This window comes from Oncorhynchus gorbuscha, linkage group LG21 (assembly GCF_021184085.1).
Source record: "Oncorhynchus gorbuscha isolate QuinsamMale2020 ecotype Even-year linkage group LG21, OgorEven_v1.0, whole genome shotgun sequence".
NCBI lineage: Eukaryota > Metazoa > Chordata > Actinopteri > Salmoniformes > Salmonidae > Oncorhynchus > Oncorhynchus gorbuscha.
Window position 1 is genome coordinate 40537331 of NC_060193.1, and position 21537 is coordinate 40558867.

The 21537-nt window shown below is 42.9% G+C and overlaps 1 protein-coding gene across 2 annotated transcripts in view; it reads left to right on the forward strand.

Annotated features, from left to right (window-relative positions):
- LOC124008367 (zinc finger protein 385B-like) overlaps positions 1-21537 on the forward strand; it is a 146544-nt gene that overhangs the window by 24767 nt on the left and 100240 nt on the right. For both annotated transcript variants that reach the window (XM_046319592.1, XM_046319593.1), the window contains exon 2: positions 19169-19504. In XM_046319592.1, coding sequence (XP_046175548.1) covers positions 19171-19504 — 334 coding nt within the window. In that variant the 5' untranslated portion in view covers positions 19169-19170. The remainder of the gene's footprint in view (positions 1-19168; positions 19505-21537) is intronic.

A 21537-nucleotide genomic window follows, 5' to 3' on the forward strand; every position in this document is an offset into this window, starting at 1 on the left:
CCACCTTATTTGATTAATAGTCCAATACCATGCTGTTCCTACAGCATCTTCCACAACCTTAAGTGTATTTTGTTATTACTCCCAATGTAACTGCAGTAAGTATTGTTACAGCTGTAACTCTGTCACTGTCAGTAACTTTCATCACTGGCTTTACCGCTAGATCTATGATTGAGTTTGTGAGATATTCTCTGCCTTTTTCCCAGTCCTCTCCTAATGTTTTCCTGACCATCTCATCTATTGCCTCCTTATGTTGTGCTATAGTAGGGACTGGTGGGTAATAATTACCATTACTCGGATCTGGATCACATCTCTCATCCCATTGCATACCTATCCCCCAACCCCTTGTGAAAACCCTGTTTGTGACATAGATTTTAGGGCCTAAAGGTTGTTTTTCCACAATCCCTCTACAAATTCCTGTTAACCGTGTGTTGGTCCCAGTTCTCTGGGAGGTATGTCAATGGATTATCTGCTCTTTGATATGGAGGAGAGAGCAGTGGGTTTGAGAGTGTGTCCATTTCAACATATCTCTGAGTCACATGCTTCCTGATTGTCCGCTGCAACAGATGAGCTGCCACAACTACTGCAAGCTTTTTCCTCTGGGAATACAGCTTCCTGTATACATGGGTCTGTGGCAACCCTCTCAATTGTTGTTCCCTCATCAGTAAAACCGTCACCATATGTGGATATTAAAGTCTGAAATGACTAAACTATTTCAGCGACGGTTATGATCACTCTCCTAGAGTCCTCCATGTTGAGCTTATCCTCATAGTAGTCCTTCCACTCTGCACAGTGGAGTGGTATCATTCTCTAATGAGTCTATCACCCATTTTCTTAATTTATAGGCGAGTCACATTTATTCCTCTATTTCCTGTCCCGGTAAAGACTATGGCCTTGGTTTTCAGAATACCCTGGTGAAGCCTTACATGGGTTACCCCCACATCTGACATCAACACTCCATATAAATGTCCAGTACTTCCCGCACTCTGCCAAAGGCATTGGTGTATATGCGTCTCATGAACTAAAGTAGGGCCTAACCGAGCCTGTAAATGAGCCTTCATCTGCTCATATCCCTCACTTTGCTCATGTCGTTTAACAATAAGGACTATCTGGTCATTATACTCTCTTTGCATAATATCATCCAGGGTCTGATTACCCCAACAAGCTATTTCTCACCAGGCCCTTAGCCTCTCACTATCTAAAATCTTCCCAGACCATTTCATTCCTGTTGGTGTTGGGTAATATGGGGTGACAGGTATGTAAAACCTCTTGCTCCGATATAATCTCCTCTTTTGTTTCTGTAGCTTCACCTGGCTTGACGTCCTGTGTCGTATAACTCTCAAAAGTGTTGTCCTCTGCCTACACTAACTTGAATGTTATTCATTGAACTGCTGTTCTTATATCTGGAGTCTATCGCACGCAATGCCAAGTTGAGGGAGGGTCGAGAATCTGGTTTCATCCCTCAAACTATCTGTTCCACTGCGCTCTTTAGAAATGCATGTTCGTAAGAGAACCGTCCTCTTATCAGAACGTCCTACGTCTAGGACACTAGACCTATTTTCCAATGGTGCCTCCCATATCCCCATGCCCTTATTATTAGTCACGCTCATGGCTTCAGCAACTTTGGATGTTACTCTCTCCCAATGAACCCGAGTATCGAGCTATCCACTCTATATGAAGTGGTATTTGGATTTTCTCCCCTTGGAGTAGTAGTGATTATAGCAGCTGCCGCAAAAACTACCCCAACTAAAAAATGTCCCTAGGCCCCACATTAATGCCCTTCTACAGTGTGATCTACACTCCTTTTCCATTATCACCTCTATCAAATCTTGCTCTAGCCTCTCCCAATTTTGACTCCCATCTAATTTCCCCTGACCCATACAGCCTTTCATCAATTCATTAAATCTATTTCAGAATATGACGAAATATGCCTCACAAGATTAAAACATTTCCCCCAATCCTCCATTGTCTTTGATTCTCGCAAGGATTTTCCAACCCCCCCCCCATTTGGCTCCACATCCATCCATGTCAAATTATTTGGATATTGTTACTGGATCTATATTCAATGACATGGTTAATAGCTTTATCGCCTTAGATGATGACAATATTACCCTGCTAAATTAAGTTGTTTCCTGTCGCAAATGTAGCATATATCTTATCTTATTTAATCCCTGGCATCTTAAAATGTTGCGTGAGACGTGTCCTCCCACGTCTCCCTTCACGTAACTCTATGAACCACTATTGATCGAACTGAGGCCATACAACGCTATTTAAAAGTTTCCTGCTCCTCTGCCTTCAACAGTTGCTCTGTTCTTTGGTTAAAGATGCAAACACTTGCATTGCTGCATTCTCTCCAAATGCACCGGGTGTAGTCGGCTCCATTACTACTCTACACTCATTCTTCCAATGGCCCCACATCTAAAACAGGGATCTATCACCTTAGAAACCAGGGTCTGGCCCTGAGCCATCGCTCCCTGGTACCTTATGGAACAGAAACGCCAACTCATGCTATGGAATGCGGTCACCCAAAGCATCGTACATCTTCTGTCAGCATTAAGCCCCCCCAGAGGCCCACTTTCAGTTCACACAGACACAATAGAGTTATAAGAACCATCGATGTTGCATTAAACAACCATTGATGCAATACAGTATTATAGGAATCTTGCAGACCATCATGAGGTTATGATTGTATAGAATTAACCTTCAGTACCAGCAGTGTTAAAACATTTAGGTAAAAACTTGTTCTACTTACGAAGTTGTTTTGGGGTATCTGTACTTTACTATTTATATTTTGTGTTCATTAAGCCCCAACCGAAGAAAATGGACGGAGACAGGAAGGGAGTACCTGGACAATAAGAAACACTCCTTTTCATGTAGAAAAGTCAAATGAATACTTAGACAAGGAGTACCTGGACAAAAAGAAACACTCCTTTTCATTTTCCGTTGCAAAGCTTCCTGCCCGAATGAACATGACCCAGGTGATTTTGATTTCTTAATGTACATAATGGCAATCCAGCATAGAGTCCCCACAGGGTAGTCTATGCAGTCTGCATATTTGTGGAAATTAATTGGACTTTATTACTGCAATCCCTGGGGTGGAAATTAAGAGCACACAAACATAATAACAACACATTATAAACAGTATTGGTCCACTCCACTCTCAGTGATGTGTGTGTGTGCCATCACTGACATGTCCACCTCAATGTATTGTTTTATTGACAGCTAAGTCAGAAGGCAGAGAGTAGGGGCTGAGGTGAGGTCTGGAGTCGGCAGTACAACTAGGCCAGACTTCGGCACGGGCGTGTTTGTGAGTAAGAGAGAGTCATACAGTCCTACTGACATTGGTTTTGCATGCAGCAAGTGTGTCCGTCAGAGTAATGATATCATGCTCGGCCGGATGCTGTGCTGAGCAGGTGCATACACCGCAGACACTTTGACCTCTGACACTCCACATGCCAGCGTGGCAGATGGAGGAGAGTTTAGTCCTACCCACCCCCCCCCCCCCTCCCCAAAACCCCTCCTCCCACCGACCGACCATCATCACCTTGTCCACAGCCCTCCGAGGAGAAACTAAATGAAATGTTCCGTCACTGTGTTGGCGCTGCCTCCTCTTCTCCTGGTTCCCTGCCTGGCCATTACCTCACAGCCCTGTGTCGGCACAAAACCTGGCTACATGCATGGCCCGAGTTTCACTAAGTACCTCCCTATGGAGAGACAGTATGGCCAAGCCGCTAGGGAAAAAGACAAGGCATCAAAAGGATGCTGATTCAAGCCCCTATTTGGGATTTGAAGCCCCTTTTGGGATACATAAGTTTTATACAATTGTTTGTTGTTTATCACAGTGAATATATATATATATATATATATATATCGCTTTCATCCTTTGTTTTCTGTTTGGAACAGAGGTATTGTGGACATGTGAAGACTAATTTGCTGAATGAAAAAAAAAAACCTGAGGCAAGTACTGACCTGGATGGGAGAATTAAGGGTTGTTGTCTCCAGCTGTTACCCTCCTCATAGGGATTGTTAGCAAACACAGAGGTTGAGTCCTGAATGGAACCCTGTTCCCTTTATGGTACACTACATTTGGCTAGTGCCCATAGGGCTTTAGTCAAAGTAGTGCACTATAAAGGGAATATGGTGCCATTTGGGATGCATCCAGAAGCACTGGAGAGATTAGTCAAATAAGATTATTTAACTTGATTTGGAAAGATGAGTAGAAAATGTTTTGTACCTTTTCAGAAATATAAAATACAACTGTATTGTCCATATGTTACACCGCCGAAAGATGGACATTTGTCTTCTGCTCCATTCTCAACCCATGCATCCCTGTTGATATTTTAAGTCGAAATTGTGCACCAATATTGAATTATAAAAGCCTGTTATATTAAATGAATTGCCTTTTAATAAAGAACACATTCATTTTAATATGAATAAAGGCTTGGTAAAGTGCCAACAATCTGCATTTTGACATGTCCCTAATGTTTTCCAATTTCTAGGAAGATTTGTACACACTTAACAAAAATTAATATCATTGTAAAGTTACTTTGTTACCATTTCTGAAGATGATTATTAATTTCACATGATTCGTTTTCATTTGTCCTTCATTTTAAGGTCAACTCTGTCACGTGAACTGAACTCTTGTTTTAATATGGTGAAAATATTCCTTTCAAAAAATGTTCAAACGAAACATTGAACATCTAATAGTCAAATCATTATGTAATGGCCAGTGAGCTGATTCTACTCTTTTTGGAAATTTTCTGGTGTTTTGTGGTGGAAAACTGAGCGGGTCGAACACATGTCAACTCTGTTACCCATAGACAGATAGGCCATTTGAGTTTTTTGTCAAACTTGCATTCAATTGCCCTCCCTGTTGCATACAACAAGCTTCCATTTCCCCTGTCACTATGGGATTTATGACCGATTTAAGATTACGTCAACCCTGTTACTTTAATTGACACCAGTCAGGGGTGGACATGGGAAATCAGCAAATTATATCACAAATTGGCTTAAACTACGATGCATTGTATTGAAAACTTTTTTCAACTGTTAATTTGTATCTGTCCCTAGTCTATTCAAAACATCTATTTGAAAATGAAGACAGAAAATATTCAAGTTAGATACATGTTAACTTAAGTAGTAACTGACTCCCATTGAATAATTACCAACCTTTGAAAGCAGTAAGGAAATTCCAAGGTAACTTAGACTTGTCCAGGGGCGCGCCATTCACTGGGGACATAATCCCCCCACATTCTGAAAGTGCATTTTTGTCCCCGTCCCCTGGAGTTTAATCATTGCACTGTGATACAAAAAGCAGAACCGGGGTGCCTTAGGACCACGCAGACACCTCAGAGCGGTTGGGTAGGCTGTTTGGTGGTTTTCCCAGACTGGATTTAGGTTGGCGCGGATACCACAGAGCGTGCGAACAGAGGTAGTTGTTGTCTATGTGTGTTTTGCTTTTTATCAGAGTTGTAAAGCAAGCAGAGCAGAAACTGGCTACTCTTTATTTGGCTAATGAAGCTGGCAAGGTAACTGCTGTTTGACTTAACAGGAAACAAGTGTTTGCTCTGTGCTGAACTGGTAGTGTAACAGACATGTAAAGTAAGCTAATGTTTCATCCCCTCTTGACTGAAGTTCTGTCTGAAGTGAATTAACTAGCTAGCTAGCTACAATAGCCAGTTCAGCTGTAGCCTCGAGCTATCTGCGAGGTAGCAGTATCTAACAGCTGTTGTATGTATGGTCATGTTTTGTAGTCTTTGTTTTGTCCCCTGCCTTTTGTTAAAAATCGCGCAACATTTCAGCGCCCTGCTATTCATGCCAGGAATATAGTATATGCATATGATTATATGTGGATAGAAAACACTCAGACGTTTCTAAAACTGGTTAAATCACGGCTGTGACTATAACAGAACGTGCGTTCCATCGAAAAGTGCAGGAAAATCTGATCACTGAAAATGGGAAAATATATCCATGCGCAACTTCAACCCATTGTTAAAAGTGACCCACATTAAATGGGGCCGAGGTTACAATACCTACAGCTTCCACACGATGTCAACAGTCTTGTCATTTGTCTCGGATTTGTTTCTTGGTCAAACCGAAACAAGGGAGCCGATTTCTTCCGGTCTCCGACAGGATGTTTTGGTTGAGAAATATCCGGACATGATTTCAAGACGTGGAGCTAAAGAATAAACATCGCCCCATGATCATTTTGATAGATTATCAACATTTACTAATACCTAAAGTTGCATTACAAAAGTATTTCGAAGTGTTTTGTGAAAGTTTATCGTCAACTTTTTTCATTTTTAAAAATGACGTTGCGTTATCAAACTCAGTTTTTTCCTTGATTACGCAGTCTTCATTGATCGATATCTAGGCTATATATGGACCGATTACATTGAAAAAAAGACCCAAATAAATGTTTATGGGACATCTAGGAGTGCCAAGAAAGAAGCTCGTCAAAGGTAATGAATGTTTTATATTTTATTTCTGCGTTTTGGGTAGCGCCGGCTAACGCAAAATCAGCCTGTGAAGGCTGGCTAAATTCGGGCAGTGTTCTTTTATCTCAGCATGTCTACAGATTCCCTGTTTTTGTTTGCTTGAGAATGTTGATACTGGAGACTCTTACCTGAATAATCTCTTTAACCAAGCATTTGTGTCTAAGAAATGCTTTGCAATTAATTGGATGGTTGGTTATCCTCCCACGATTAATGGCAGAAATGTCAAGTTATGTATCACTAGATGAATTACAAGATTAAGAGTATACTGTGCAACTTTCATAAGGTCTAGATGCCTTATATAGAATACTGTAAGACAAAAGGAGTCTGTATTGAAAACATGCCCATGTCAGGGGAGATACCTATTTAGGCAATCCCTAGCTACTGGGCTGTTCAGTCCTGGCTCAGGGGGTCTGCCGTACTGTCACTCTGGCCTTTGCCTAACACGCCTGAAACCAATAATGAATGTTTCACTGAGATCCTAAAGCAGACTGGGATGTTGGGTTGGGACGGTGGACCTCTGAGGGCAGGACGAGATGATCCAGCTATATTGTGTACAAGTAAAAAGAGCTCTACAGTAAGATTAGGCCTATGGTATGAATGACAGTGCCTTCTGTAATTATTGGGACAGTGAAGCATTTTTTTTTCTAATTTGGCTCTATGCTCAAAGTTTTGATTTGAAATTAAACATTGACTATGAAGTTAATGTGCAGACAGTCAGCTTTCATTTCAGGGTATTTAAAAAAAATCAATATCGGAAAACTTATTTAAAAATTACAGAACTTTTTGTACATCGTTCCCCCACTGTAGGGAGGCAAAAGTATTTGGACAAATTCACTTATGTCTATTAAGTTAAAGTAGTAAAACGTTAAGTATGTGGTCCCACATTCCATACACACAATGACTACATCAAGCTTGTGACTCTACTAATTTGTTGGATGCATTTGCTGTTTGTTCATCCTGACTGAATAGTGATGAGTGAGAAAGTTTTATATGCACAAATGTCATAACTCCAAGACATGCTAATCTCTCACCAATACAATAATAGGGGAGGTTAGCATTTTTGGGGGGCATGATATTCGTGCGTCTAACCTTCTCACTCCTCATCATTCACAATTCATTCAGGATGATCCATAATCATAGTAACATCCACATTCATGTAAAAGTGTATAGAAATAAGTGATCCCAAAAGGGTCATATTAGATTGTATCAATGCAGGAAATTAGCTTTAGATCCCCCAGACCCCTACCAGGTTGTGTCCCCATGTCCCCCCCACTTCTAAAACCAAAGTTGCACCCCTGGATTTTTCACATTAAAATATACAGTACCAGTCAAATGTTTGGATACACCTACTCATGCATTCCAGGTGACTACCACATTAATTATATTTATCACATGTGACGAAAACAACGGTGAAATGCTTACTTAAAAGCCCTTAATTAAAAAGCAGCAGTAAAATAACAGTAGCGAATACAGGGGGTACCGGTACAGAGTCTATGTTCGGGGGCACAGGTTAGTCAAGGTAATTGATGTAATGTAGTTAGAGTTAGTGGCTATGCATAGATAATATACCCAGAGTAGCAGCAGTGTACTGTATAAGAGGGGTCTGGGTAGCCCTTTGATTAGTCTCCTGAGGGGGAATAGGCTTTACCGTCCCCTCTTCAGGACTGTCTTGGTGTGTTTGGACAATGATAGTTTGTTGGTGATGCAGATACCAAGGAACTAGAAGCTCTCAACCTGCTAGACTACAGCCCCGTCGATAAGAATGGGAGTGTGCTCGGTCCTCCTTTTCCTGTAGTCCACAATCATCTCCTTAGTCTTGATCACATTGATGGAGAGGTTGTTATCCTGGCACCACACGGCCAGTCTCTGACACATAGGCTGTCTCATTGTTGTCGGTGATCAGGCCTACCACTATTGTATCATCGGCAAACTTAATGATGGTGTTAGAGTCTTGCCTAACCATGAAGTCATGAGTGAACAGGGAGTACAGGAGGGGCCTGAGCAGGCACCCCTGAGGGGCACCCTTGTTGAGGATCAGCGTGGCGGATGTGTTGTTACCTACGCTTACCACGTGGGGGTGGCCCGTCAGGAAGTCCAGAATCCAGATGCAGAGGGAGGTGTTTAGTCCCAGGGTCCCAGTAGCCATTTAGGCAGGTTACCTTTGTGTTCTTGGGCACATGGACTAGGGTGGTTTGCTTGAAACATGTTGGGATTGCACACTCAATCAGGGACAGGTTGAAAATGTCAGTGAAGACATTTGCCAGTTGGTCAGTGCATGCTTGGAGTACACGTCCAGGTAATCCGTCTGGCCTTGTGAATGTTGACCTGTTTAAAGGTCTTACTAACATTGGCTACGGAGAGCACAATCACAGTCATCCGGAACAGCCCTGCAAGCCCTGCCACAACCAACGAGCGTCAGCACCGGTGTAATACGATTCAATCAAAACAGTTCTGTAGCTGAGCATCTGTGTCATCTGACCACTTCTTTACTGACCGAGTCACTGGTGCTTCCTGCTTTAGATTTTGCTTGCAAGCAGGAAACAGGAGGATAGAATTATGGTCAGATTTGGAAAGACAGTACCGTGCAGTATCGAAGAGCCCTCACTGCTGCTCGATCATCCTATTTTTCCAAATTAATTCAGGAAAATATGAAAGATCCAGAATTTATTTTTGATACTGTCGCAAAGCTAACAAAAAAAGTAGCGTTCCCTAAGAGAGTAAGGCTTACACTTCAGCAGTAATAAATTCATGAACTTCTTTGAGGAAAATATCATTAGAAAGCAAATTACAAACTCCTAATTAAGTCTGCGTCTTCCTCCAAAGCTCAGTTGTCCTGAGTCTGCACTACTCTGCCAGGACCTAGAATCAAGAGAGACAATCAAGTGTTTTAATGCTATATCTCTTGACACAATGATGAAAATAATCATGGCCTCTAAACCTTGAAGCTGCATACTGGATCCTATTCCAACTAAACTACTCAAAGAGCTGCTTCCTGTGCTTGGCCCTCCTATGTTGAACATAATAAATGTCTCTCTATCCACCGGATATGTAACAAACTCACTAAAAGTGGCAGTAATGAAGCCTCTCTGGAAAAAGCCAAACCTTGACCCAGAAAATATAAAAACTCAAATTGGCCTATATCAAATCTCCCATTCCTCTGAATTTAAAAAAAACTGTTACACGGCAACTCACTGCCTTCCTGAAGACAAACAATGTATATGAAACGCTTCCGTCTGGTTTTAGACCCCATCATAGCACTGAGACTGGACATATGAAGGTGGTAAATTACCTTTAAATGGCGTCAGATCGAGGCTCTGCATCTGTCCTCGTGCTCCTAGACCTTAGTGCTGCTTTTGATACCATCGATCACCACATTCTTTTGGAGAGATTGGAAACCCAATCTGGTCTACACAAGTCTGGTTTAGATCTTTTCTGTCAGAAAGATATCAGTTTGTCTCGGTGAATGGTTTGCCCTCTGCCAAATCAACTGTAAATGTCGGTGTTCCTCAAGGTTCTGTTTTAGGACCACTATTGTTTTGACTATATATTTGACCTCTTGGGGATGTCATTCGAAAACATGTTAACTTTCACTGATATATGGATGACACACAGCTGTACATTTCAATGAAACATGGTAAAGCCCCAATATTGCCCTAGCTGGAAGCCTGTGTTTCAGACATAAGGAAGTGGACGGCTGCAAACTTTCTACTTTTAAATTCGGACAAAACAGATGCTTGTTCTAGGTCTCAAGAAACAGAGACTTTCTGTTGAATCTGACAATTAATCTTGATGGTTGTACAGTCGTCTCAAATAAAACTGTGAAGGACCTCGGCGTTACTCTGGACCCTGATCTCTCTTTTGACGAACATATCAAGACTGTTTCAAGGACAGCTTTTTTCCATTTATGTACCATTGCAAAAATCAGACATTTTCTGTCCAAAAATGATGCAAAAAATGAATCCATGCTTTGTTACTTCTAGGTTAGACTACTGCAATGCTCTACTTTCCAGCTACCTGGATAAAGTACTAAACAAACTTCAGTTAGTGCTAAATACGGCTGCTAGAATCCTGACCAAAAAATGTGATCATATTAATCCAGTGCTAGCCTCCCTACACTGGCTTCCTGTTATGGCAAGGGCTAATTTCAAGGTTTCTCTGCTAACCTACAAAGCATTACATGGGCTTGCTCCTACCTATCTTTGCGATTTGGTCCTGCTGTACATACCTACACGTACGCTGCGGTCACAAGATGCAGGCCTCCTAATTCTCCCTAGAATTTCTAAGCAAACAGCTGGAGGCAAGGCTTTTTCCTACACAGCTCCATTTTTATGAAATGGTCTGCCTACCCATGTGAAAGACACAGACTTGGTCTCTACCTTTAAGTCTTTACTGAAGACTCATCTCTTCAGTAGTGGGGGCAGTGCTATGGCAAAGTGGGTGGGGTTATATCCTGCCTGTTTGGCCCTGTCTGGGGGTATCATCAGATGGGGCCACAGTGTCTCCTGACCCCTCCTGTCTCAGCCTCCAGTATTTATGCTGTAGTAGTTTGTGTGTCGGGGGGCTTATCTTGTCTTATCCGGTGTCCTGTATGAATTTAAATATTCTCTCTCTCTCTCTCTCTCTCTCTCTCTCTCTCTCTCTCTCTCTCTCTCTCTCTCTCTCTCTCTCTCTCTCTCTCTCTCTCTCTCTCTCTCTCTCTCTCTCGACCTGAGTCCTAGGACCATGCTGCTGCTCCAGTTTCAACTGTTCTGCCTGCGGCTATGGAACCCTGACCTGTTCACTGTGATTACTATTATTACTATTATAATCTCCACCCGGCACAGCCAGAAGAGGACTGGCCACCACTCAAATCCTGGTTCCTCTCTAGGTTTTGGCCTTTCTAGGGAGTTTTTCCTCGCCACCATGATTCTACACCTCCATTGCTTGCTGGTTGGGTTTTTAGGCTGGCGGCAGGGTAGCCTAGTGGTTAGAGCGTTGCACTAGTGCCTGGAAGGTTGCAAGTTCAAACCCCCGAGCTGACAAGGTACAAATCTGTCGTTCTGCCCCTGAACAAGCAGTTAACCCACTTTTCCTAGGCTGTCATTGAAAATAAGAATTTAGGCTGGATTTCTGTACAGCACTTTGATATATCAGCTGATGTAAGAAGGGCTATACTGTGGGGCAAAAAAGTATTTAGTCAGCCACCAATTGTGCAAGTTCTCTGTAATTTTCATCATAGGTACACTTCAACTATGACAGACAAAATGAGGGGAAAAAATCCAGAAAATCACATTGTAGGATTTTTTATGAATTTATTTGCAAATGATGGTGGAAAATAAGCCTAAGAAGCCCATGCGCAATGCCAATCTTCGGTTGGAGTGGTGTAAAGCTCATTGCCATTGGACTCTGGAGGAGCAGTTGAAACACACTCTCTGGAGTGATGAGTCACGCTTCACCATCTGGCACTCCGACGGGCGGATCTGGGTTTGGCAGATGCCAGAAGAACGCTACTTGCCCCAGTGCATAGTGCCAACTGTAAAGTTTGGGGGGGGGTAATGGTCTGGGGCTGTTTTTCATGAATTGGCCTTAGTTCCAGTGAAGATAAATCTTAACGCTACAGCATACAATGACATTCTAGGCGATTACCAACCTTGTGGCAACAGTTTGGGGAAGGCCTTTTCCTTATATCAGCATGATAATGCCCCCATGCACAAAATAAGGTCCATACAGAAATGGTTTGGAGAGTGGAGGCTGGTATAGCAAAGGGGGACCAACTCCATATGAATGCCCATGATGTTAGGATGAGATGTTCTACGAGCAGGTGTCCACATACTTTTGGTCATGTTGTGTGTATGTGTGTATATATGTATATATAAAAAATTCATTTTCTTATCATATGAGCATTAATGATTCATTGAACTTGGTTTATTCTGGCACAAAGAACCAAATCAAATCAACCTTTATTTACACAGCCCATTTCAGACATGGACTGCAATGCACTTCACAATATTTTTTTAAATAAAAAAACATTAAAATAAAAACAAATATTTTCTACAGAACATAAGAGGATAAAAATAAAAATAATAACAATAAAAACTGAATGACTACAAGGGACCCTAAAGAAAAGCAAAGCTAAAAAGCTGTGTTTTAAGATCTCTTAAATATATCCACCTTTTCAGCCCTCCTCAGGTTCTCTGGCAGGCTATTGTAGAGGCTGGGGGCTAATAAATAAAGGTTGCCTCTCAATGCCTCTTGGTCCTAGGCTTTGGGATATTTAAACGGTCAGTGCCAGAGAACCTTTTGGCTACATCTCCAACAGAACATGGGAGGGGTCTTGGCAATTTAATGGGCATCGCCCCCACATGACGTCTACTCAAATCACAATGAAGAAAAGAGCTAGGAGGGATTGAGGAGGTAGAGGGGAAGGGAGTTATCAGACCATGAACATGAACACCAGGATACATGGTGGATTGCATCCTGCAAGGGGTGGCTGCAGCATGGCCTTGTCTTAGCTGTTCTGTGGTGCCAGCTTGGCCAGTGGTCTGAACAGAAGTGGACACCAGAGAAGCTCTGTGCAAGGAGTTGTGCCTAATGGAGGCCATGTCAACAGACACGTCATCCAACATTAACACAATTAGAGCTCTGTCTGCAAGTGGTCTACAGTGTTAACCAGAGGAGGAAAAAACAGAATTAACATCCTTGAGGACCTCAGTGTGGTGATGTTTCAGGCGCCACTGGAGAGTGACAGTGAGTTGGTTTTGTTGGTAGTCAAACTGCCTGTCCATGACACCAGTAATATCCCATCTTCGAACTCTCACTGAGCTCTGTCAGCATGGGAGTTAGAGTGGTCAGTGAGTTTCTGAAATCCATTGTACTCTGTTGTTGGTCTTCACTCAGACATTTGAATTTATGGTGGATTAGAGTTTGGAGATGTTGAGTCCGACGAATATCAAGGATGTCACCTTGAAGTTGTAAGACTACAACCTCTGGAGATAAACCGGACCATGGAGGAAGATTGGGTGTCAGAGGGAGGGCTAGCTCAGTACTTCCACACAGATCCCTGTCAATAAGTGAGTAACTGGTTCGACATCCTGTGGTCCAGACCGAACATTCGGATTCCCAGGGTTCAGACAAATTCAGGGCCGTCACAACAGGAGCATCAAAACCTCTACTACCAGGTTCAAGAATAGCTTTTAACCCAGTGCAATCCGCCTGCTAAACCAAGCAACCTGAGCTGGGGTTTTTTTCATCCTACTTTTAGCACTTTGGCACATATGACTGAACTGTTTTTATGACCTTACCACTTAGCACTTTTAATTGATGTTATTTTTATTGTATTTTTACTGTATATGTGTATGTACTGTCCTGTATGTGAGAGAGCCCCAACAAAGATGTCCAATGTATTTATTACTTCTAATGCCTGCAAATGTCAAAGAAACTACTTGAGCATGAACTAATGACGTGTGTGTGTGTGTGTGTGTGTGTGTGTGTGTGTGTGTGTGTGTGTGTGTGTGTGTGTGTGTGTGTGTGTGTGTGTGTGTGTGTGTGTGTGTGTGTGTGTGTGTGTGTGTGTGTGTGTGTGTGTGTGTGTTAATGACCTGCCGCGCGCTTATATGTGTGTGCATTTTGGTTGACTATTTTTTTCGGCATTTTTCAAACGTTCCATCAACATGAAAATATATGTAGCTGCTCTCTTGGGTAAATGAATAAAACTAGCTCCAGAAAGCTAATCGTTTTGAGTGTGAACTGTATTACTGTACTGTATTTTGTTGCTGGATCGAATCCCGGAGCTGACAAGTTACAAATCTGTCGTTCTGCCCTTGAGCAAGGCAGTTAACCCACTGTTCCCCGGGCGCCGAAGACGTGGATGTCGATTAAGGCAGCTGCCCGCACCTCTCTGATTCAGAGGGGTTGGGTTAAATGCGGAAGACACATTTCAGTTGAATACATTGTTGTACAACTGACTAGGTATCCCCCTTTACCTGTATTATATGGACTGGATTTACGCACATTGTTTAAAGCAGAAGAGGACATGCGATTCTGGTGCAGCACATGCGGCCTACAAAATTACAAGTATAGGCTAGCAAATTTTATTGACATTTTTTTAAATATAATATGGGGCTATTTGTCTAATTAGTAGGCTGACACATATAAACCTTTAATAATATTTCCCCTAATGGTATTAGCCTACCTCCTAATTTCCTCTCTATTGTTGCTTAATTCCTCCCTCACTTTCAACAGGTAAATGAAATAAGTTTCGTTAGCCATGTCTTCCTCATTCCAATTGCATCCTTGAACAATATAGGACCAGCAGTAGATGGAGACGGTTTTCACTTCTCTTGACAAAGATTGAATGGTTATGCGTCTGAGTCTGAATCGTTAACTGCTATAGCCTACCGTGCTTGCACGTTCAATCTTCTTTCTCATATATAGGGCTATATCAATCTTGAACAGGATGATCTGTTTTGGTGCAATTTGAATGGAGTTGATAGAGCGAGAGAGAGAGAGACTGCGAGAGGGTCCTCACGTGTGCACCGATTTTTAAAGCAATGACATTCAAGTGATTAACTGTTATAACACTCTGCAGCTGCAATTCATTTTTGGGGATCTTTACAATTAAAAAACAAGGTGAGCATAGGATATGCTGCAGCAACTGTAGGCCTTCCTGTCACAAGAGTGACATGATGAGATGATAGGTCTACATCCATTGTGAATTGCTTTCCATACTGAGATGGGTTGTCTGACCCCACCCTGAGCATTGATTCATCTTGCAGAAGCCGTAGATAAGCAGATTTAGACATTGCATATAATTTAACAGTTCCATTTCATGTAATGCTGTTCATATAAATAATTTATTATAATTCACCAGCTTCTCGCAGTTATTTATCCCGGATAAAGGGAGTGGTAACCGGGTTCCCCGCCATTCAACCCTAGTGTGTATGTGCTTGGATGTGCGCCTGAATGTTTGTAACTGTGTATGCACGAGATGTGTCGCTGTTTGCATGAGAACGTGTGTATCTGGAAGGTTGCGTTAGCAGTTGATGTTATTCTTCAGTAACACACACCCCAAAGCAAATCGTGGGGAGTAAAATATATTTATTCAAAGAGAACAAATCATAGTTGTTATGCTGGAAAGTAGATGTTAGATGTTTATTCTTCCCTGTCCTCCAGTGTTTTCTCCAGGGAACAAAGAGACAGGATGTAGTTTATCCCCAAGCCTGTCACGCCCTGACCTTAGAGAGACATTTTATTTCTCTATTTGGATAGGTCAGGGTGTGATGTGGGGTGGGCATTCTATGTTTTGTTTTCTATGTTTCTTTATTTCTATGTTTTGGCCGGGGTATGGTTCTCAATCAGGGACAGCTGTCTATCGTTGTCTCTGTTTGGGAATCATACTTAGGTAGCCATTTTTCCCTCCTTTCAGTGTGGGTAGTTAACTTTGTTAGTGGCACTTAGCCCTGTAAGATTCATGGTTGTTTCGGTCGTTCGGTTGTTGTTTTGTTGGCGACATTTTTAAATAAAAGGAGAAATGTACGCTCACCACGCTGCACTTTGGTCCACTTATTTTGTCAACCGTGACAAAGCCTAGCCTTTGGTTGACCAATTAGAATTCCTTGCAGTAAAATTGAGCCAATTGCAAAATACCATGTTTTCCATTTCAGGCTCAATGTAAAAACAGTTTGGACCAATGATAACTTGCTATGTGTCCCGGACTGGAATTCCTACACAGATCCAAAATAGATGTTGAACTGAAAAACACGAGTTCCATTCCATTGCTCTCTAGCTCTCTAGCCCTCTTGATCTCTAGTCCTCTGCATTGTGTATTTATATTAGAATATTCTTACAGTTGGGGTGTATCTGTTAAGTACTCAGGCCCCTTGACCTTTTCCACATTTTTATACAAACCTTATTTCAACATTTATTAAATTGTTGTATTTTTCCCTCAACAATCTACACACAATACCCCATAATGACAAAGCAACAATAGGTTTGTAAGAATTTTTGAAAATGTATAAAAACTGAAATATCCCATTTACATAAGTATTCAGACCCTTTACTCAGTACTTTGTTGAAGCAGCTTTGGCAGCGATTGCAGCTTGGAACACCTTTATTTGGGGAGTTTCTCTCATTCTTCTCTGCAGAACCTCACAATCTCTGTCAGCTTAGATGGGGAGTGTTGCTGCACAGCTTTTTTCAGGTCTTTCCAGAGATGTTAGATCGGGTTCAAGTTTGTGATCTGGCTGGGCCACTCTAGGACATTCAGAGACTGAAGACAGTCCTGTGTTGTCTTGGTTGTGTGCTTTGGGTCATTGTCCTGTTGGAAGGTGAACCTTCACCAAAGTCTGAGGTCCAGAGCACTTTGGAGTAGGTTTTCAACAAGGTTCTCTCTGTACTTTGCTCCATACATCTTTGCCTCAATCCTGACGAGTCTCCCAGGCCCTGCCGCTGAATATCATCCACGCAGCATGATGCTGCCACCACCGCGCTTCACCGTAGGGATAGTGCCAGGTTTCCTCCACACGTGACACTTGTCATTGAGGCCAAAGAGTTCAATCTCGGTTTCATCAGATTAAAGAATCTTGTTTCTCCCCCTATTGCTCAGTTTGGCCGAGGGGCCAGCTCAAGGTGATTCCAAACTTTTTCCATTTAAGAATTATAGAGGCCACTGTGTTCTTGGGGATCCTCAATTCTGCAGACATCACCAACGAACTGGTCCAAACACACCAAGACAGTCGTGAAGAGGGCACAACAACACATTTTCCCCCTCAGGAGACTGAAACGATTTTGGCATAGGTCCCCAGATCCTCAAGAAGTTCCACAGCTGCACCATCGAGAGCATCCTGACCTGTTGCATCACTGCCTGGTATGGCAACTGCTCTGTATCTGACCATAAGGTGCTACAGAGGATAGTGTGAATGGCCCAGTACAACACTGGGGCCAAGCTTCCCACCATCCAGGACCTATATAATTGGGGCGGCAGGGTAGCCTAGTGGTTAGAGCATTGGACTAGTAACTGAAAGGTTGCAAGTGCAAATCCCCAAGCCGACAAGGTACAAATCGGTCATTCTGCCCCTGAACAGGCAGTTAACCCACTGTTCCTAGGCCGTCATTGAAAATAAGAATTTGTTCTTAACTGACTTGACTTGTTAAATAAAGGTAAAAAATAAAATAATAATAATAGGCGATGTCAGAGGAAAGCCCAAAAATGGTCAGATACTCCAGTCACCCGAGTCTTAGACTGTTTTCTCTGTTACTGCACGGCAAGTGGGACCGGAGCGCCAAGTCTAGGACCAAAAGGCTCCTTAACAGCTTCTACCCCCAAGCCATAAGACTGCTGAACAATTCATCAAATGACCACCGGACAGTTTACATTGACATTGACTTTTTATAATTTTTTACTTTAGTTTATTAGGTAAATATTTTCTTAACTCGTCTTGAACTGCACTGTTGGTTAAAGGCTTTTAGGTAATCATTTTACTGTAAGGTCTACACTTGTTGTATTCGGCACATGTGACAAAGTTTGATTAGATTTTTTTTGGTACCCTACCCAGATCTGTGCCTCGACACAATCCTTTCTCAGAGCTCTACGGAAAATTCCTTCAACCTCAGGGCTTGTTTTTTGTTCTGACATCCTTTCAAATGTGGGACCTTATATAGACAGGTCTGTGTCTTTCCAAAACATGTCCAATCAACTGAATTTACCACAGGTGGACTCCAATGAAGTTGTAGAAACATCTCAAGAATGATCAATGGAAACAGGATGCACCTGAGCTCAATTTCGAGTCACATAACAAAATATCTGAATAATTATGTAAATAAGGTATTTCTGTGTTTTATTTGTAATAAGTTTGCAAAAATGTCAAACTGTTTTAGCTTTGTTATTATGGGGTATTGTGTGTAGATTGATGTTGGTTTTTTTAAATGTAATCCATTTTGGAATAAGGCTGTAACATAACAAAATGGGGGTAAAGTCAAGGGGTCTGAATACTTTCCGAAGACACTGTTTCCCAGGCCTTTCTGCATGTGAATATGTAGATGTGAGTGGAGGTGACCTGGTGTTTACCAACTAGTTGCTAATCCATTCGGAACGAGCGGAGTGACAGTGCTTTGATAAGCACCAGGTTCACCTCTGGCCCCCGGGAAGCCTGCACCCTCTGTTTAACACAACGAGTGTCTGAGAATCATCATTTTTCATCTCTGTCAAAGAAAAATCACTTGACCTTTTGCTGATAGGCAATTTGGCAGTGAGTAATGCTGGGTCTGGGCTATAGCTTTGTCTTTGTCCCAAATGGCACCCTATACCTGGGATAAAAGTAGCACACTGTATAGGGAATGGGTACCATTTTGGATACACGTTTTGTGTTGACTAGCAGTTTTTGAGTGGAACTCAAAAGTAATGGCCTGTGAAGACTTTGTGCAGAAGGTGACGCTAAAAAAATCGCAACATAAGTTGTGGATATGTGGTTTGGAGAGAAGACTTCTCTCCCTCTGCAGTTACCGTCCTCATATTTTTTGCCTGTATCTATGCTCTTGGTGTTTACCTGAGGAGTTTTGCTATGAAATCCCAGCCGTTTGCACCCGAGTTGGAAAACTGAAAGGCAGCACACTGTGAGATGTCTAAAGAAGACCTTGCCAATTCTGTACCTATTACGCATCTCTTGACTCACCCTGTTCCCCGCTGTGTTAATTTCTAGGTATGAAAAGGCCTCGGAGTCCAACCCAGTTGCTGCAGAAAGGCAGTGGCGGCGGCCATGGCGGAGGCGTGTGCTTGCCCTTCAACCTGTGTGGCGAGCTGCTACAGGAGCCCGAAGAAGGACACCCAGATGGCCCTCAGCAGAAGAAAAGGCTGCTCTACTCCCTCTGCGAGGTGTGCAACCTCCAGCTCAACTCAGCCGCCCAGGCCCAGGTCCACTACAACGGCCGTTCCCACCTGCGCAGGGTCAAGCAGCTCAACAATGGAGAGCTCCCCCCGAGCACAGGCAGCGGCACCAGTCCAGCACCGGCCGGCACTCTCACCTGCTCCAGCACAGGTAAGCTGGGACAACTCGCCATTCACCGATTCACTGGAACATAGAATAAAATAGAATAATATGTTATTAGTCTGTCTACTGAGAGATAATTATTCTGCTCTACTTCCAACACCCAAAGAGTTGTTTGTCTCTGTTCATCTGTCTCTCTCTCTCTGGGCGTGCATGTGTGTGTGTGTGTGTGTGTGTGTGTGGGCACTGTGCACGCATGCAATTGTGGACGGAGGTGTGTGTGTTTTTGTGAGTGAGAGAGAAAAGTACATCGTGTCCTGTGGGTTACTCATGGTGAAGAGATTCCCTGCCCCCCATGGTTGACGAGGCTTGTGATGGGCTGTGCCCTCTCTCTCCCCTGAATTAACCCAGCTGGAGATGCCTGGTTAGGGCCAGAGTCTGAGCATCATGCACCCGCACACCCTAGAGTAACGAGCTCTCACGGAGGAGAGAAGCCATGGAGCTGGGGTTGGAGCTGGGGTTGGAGCTCGGCTAGAGCTGGAGATTGAGGGTCAGGCTGGAGCATAGGCTGTGGGTCAGTTGATGCGGAGGTTGGAGCCCGAAGTCGGGCTGGGGCTGGGATTGTGGGTCGGCTTGGGCTTGAGTTGGAGGTCGACTGTTGCCTGCTCATGGCAGAGCTGCAGCTCAAACACCACTCTCAGTGTATTATTGGTGAGAGAGCAGGGAGGAGAGAGTGAGAGGATTACATAGGTCAGGTGCAGTGGGGCAGAGGAATATAATCACAGTTACCAGGGCAGATGTACTGTAAACAGCATGGAAAGAGCACTTGCGGGTGAAACACCATTTGATAACACTGATGTTGTAGAGGGATGCATTGGGGAAACCAGATTAAACCCTTACGAGTAGAGTAGGTAAGGTTAGATGTTATTAAAAAACATTGAAGCGATTTGTAGAAACATTTAAATGGAACACCACTAGCTAAACAGTAACAGAGTTTTGGAAGAAAATGACTGGGACCATCCAGCAGAACTAGGTTCAAGTATTATTTATTTTCTCTCAGATTATGAACCAATGGAATAGTCCCCCAAAAAATGCTAATCCCACCCATCTGCCACACAATTGATCAAAAAGTATTTGAAAGAAAACAAGCTATGCTATTTGAACCCAGGTCTGTTTTAAAGTCTGTTCATAACTCTCCTTTCAGTCAGGAGGTCCACACTGCTGCTGTTGTGTCTTTGTAGAGCTGTCTGAGCCAAACAAATGTAATTACTGCAGACTCAGGCTAGAACTGGAGATCCTCTGTTATGCAGGTGAATGAGGACCCAAAAGCGACTTGGCGAAAACAGAGTCTTTAATCCAGTTTAAGGAAATAGCAATACTCCTAGACAAATCGGAGCAGTAAATAAAGCATCAGAAACAATTTCACTCGTAATCACGAGAACTGACTGGAGACTCGATAATGAACTGCAGGTTGCCTCGGGAAGGCACTTGACCGTAGCAGACTCAGACACCTGCTCACCACGCAGCATCTGAGGGAAACACGACACGACAGGGCGATACAAAGACACAGCACGGTGAACAGTATACAAGGATCCGACAGGACAGAAACGGAAAACAAGGGGAGAAATAGGGACTCTAATCAGGGGAAAAGATAGGGAACAGGTGTGGGAAGACTAAATGATTGATTAGGGGAATAGGAACAGCTGGGAGCAGGAACGGAACGATAGAGAGAAGAGAGAGAGAGAGGGAGAGAGAAAAAAGGGAACGAACCTAAAAAGACCAGCAGGGGGAAAACGAACAGAGGGAAAAGCAAAATGACAAGACAATATAAGACAAAACATGACATCCTCCTCAGTAATACTATATCATCCTAATCAGGAAGTGATGCAGAGCGCCTGGAAATCTCCTAAAGTCACCACACACCTTGTAAATAAATGAGTCCTTGACCTGCAGTGAACCAATCCGTGGCGTGCCTGGGGCCTGGGCCTTCAGTGAAGTCCTACACAGTCCCACCCAAATTAATCCACCTCTTATTACCATCATTATGATGCCATGGCTCTAGACACTATACATTTAGACAGAAA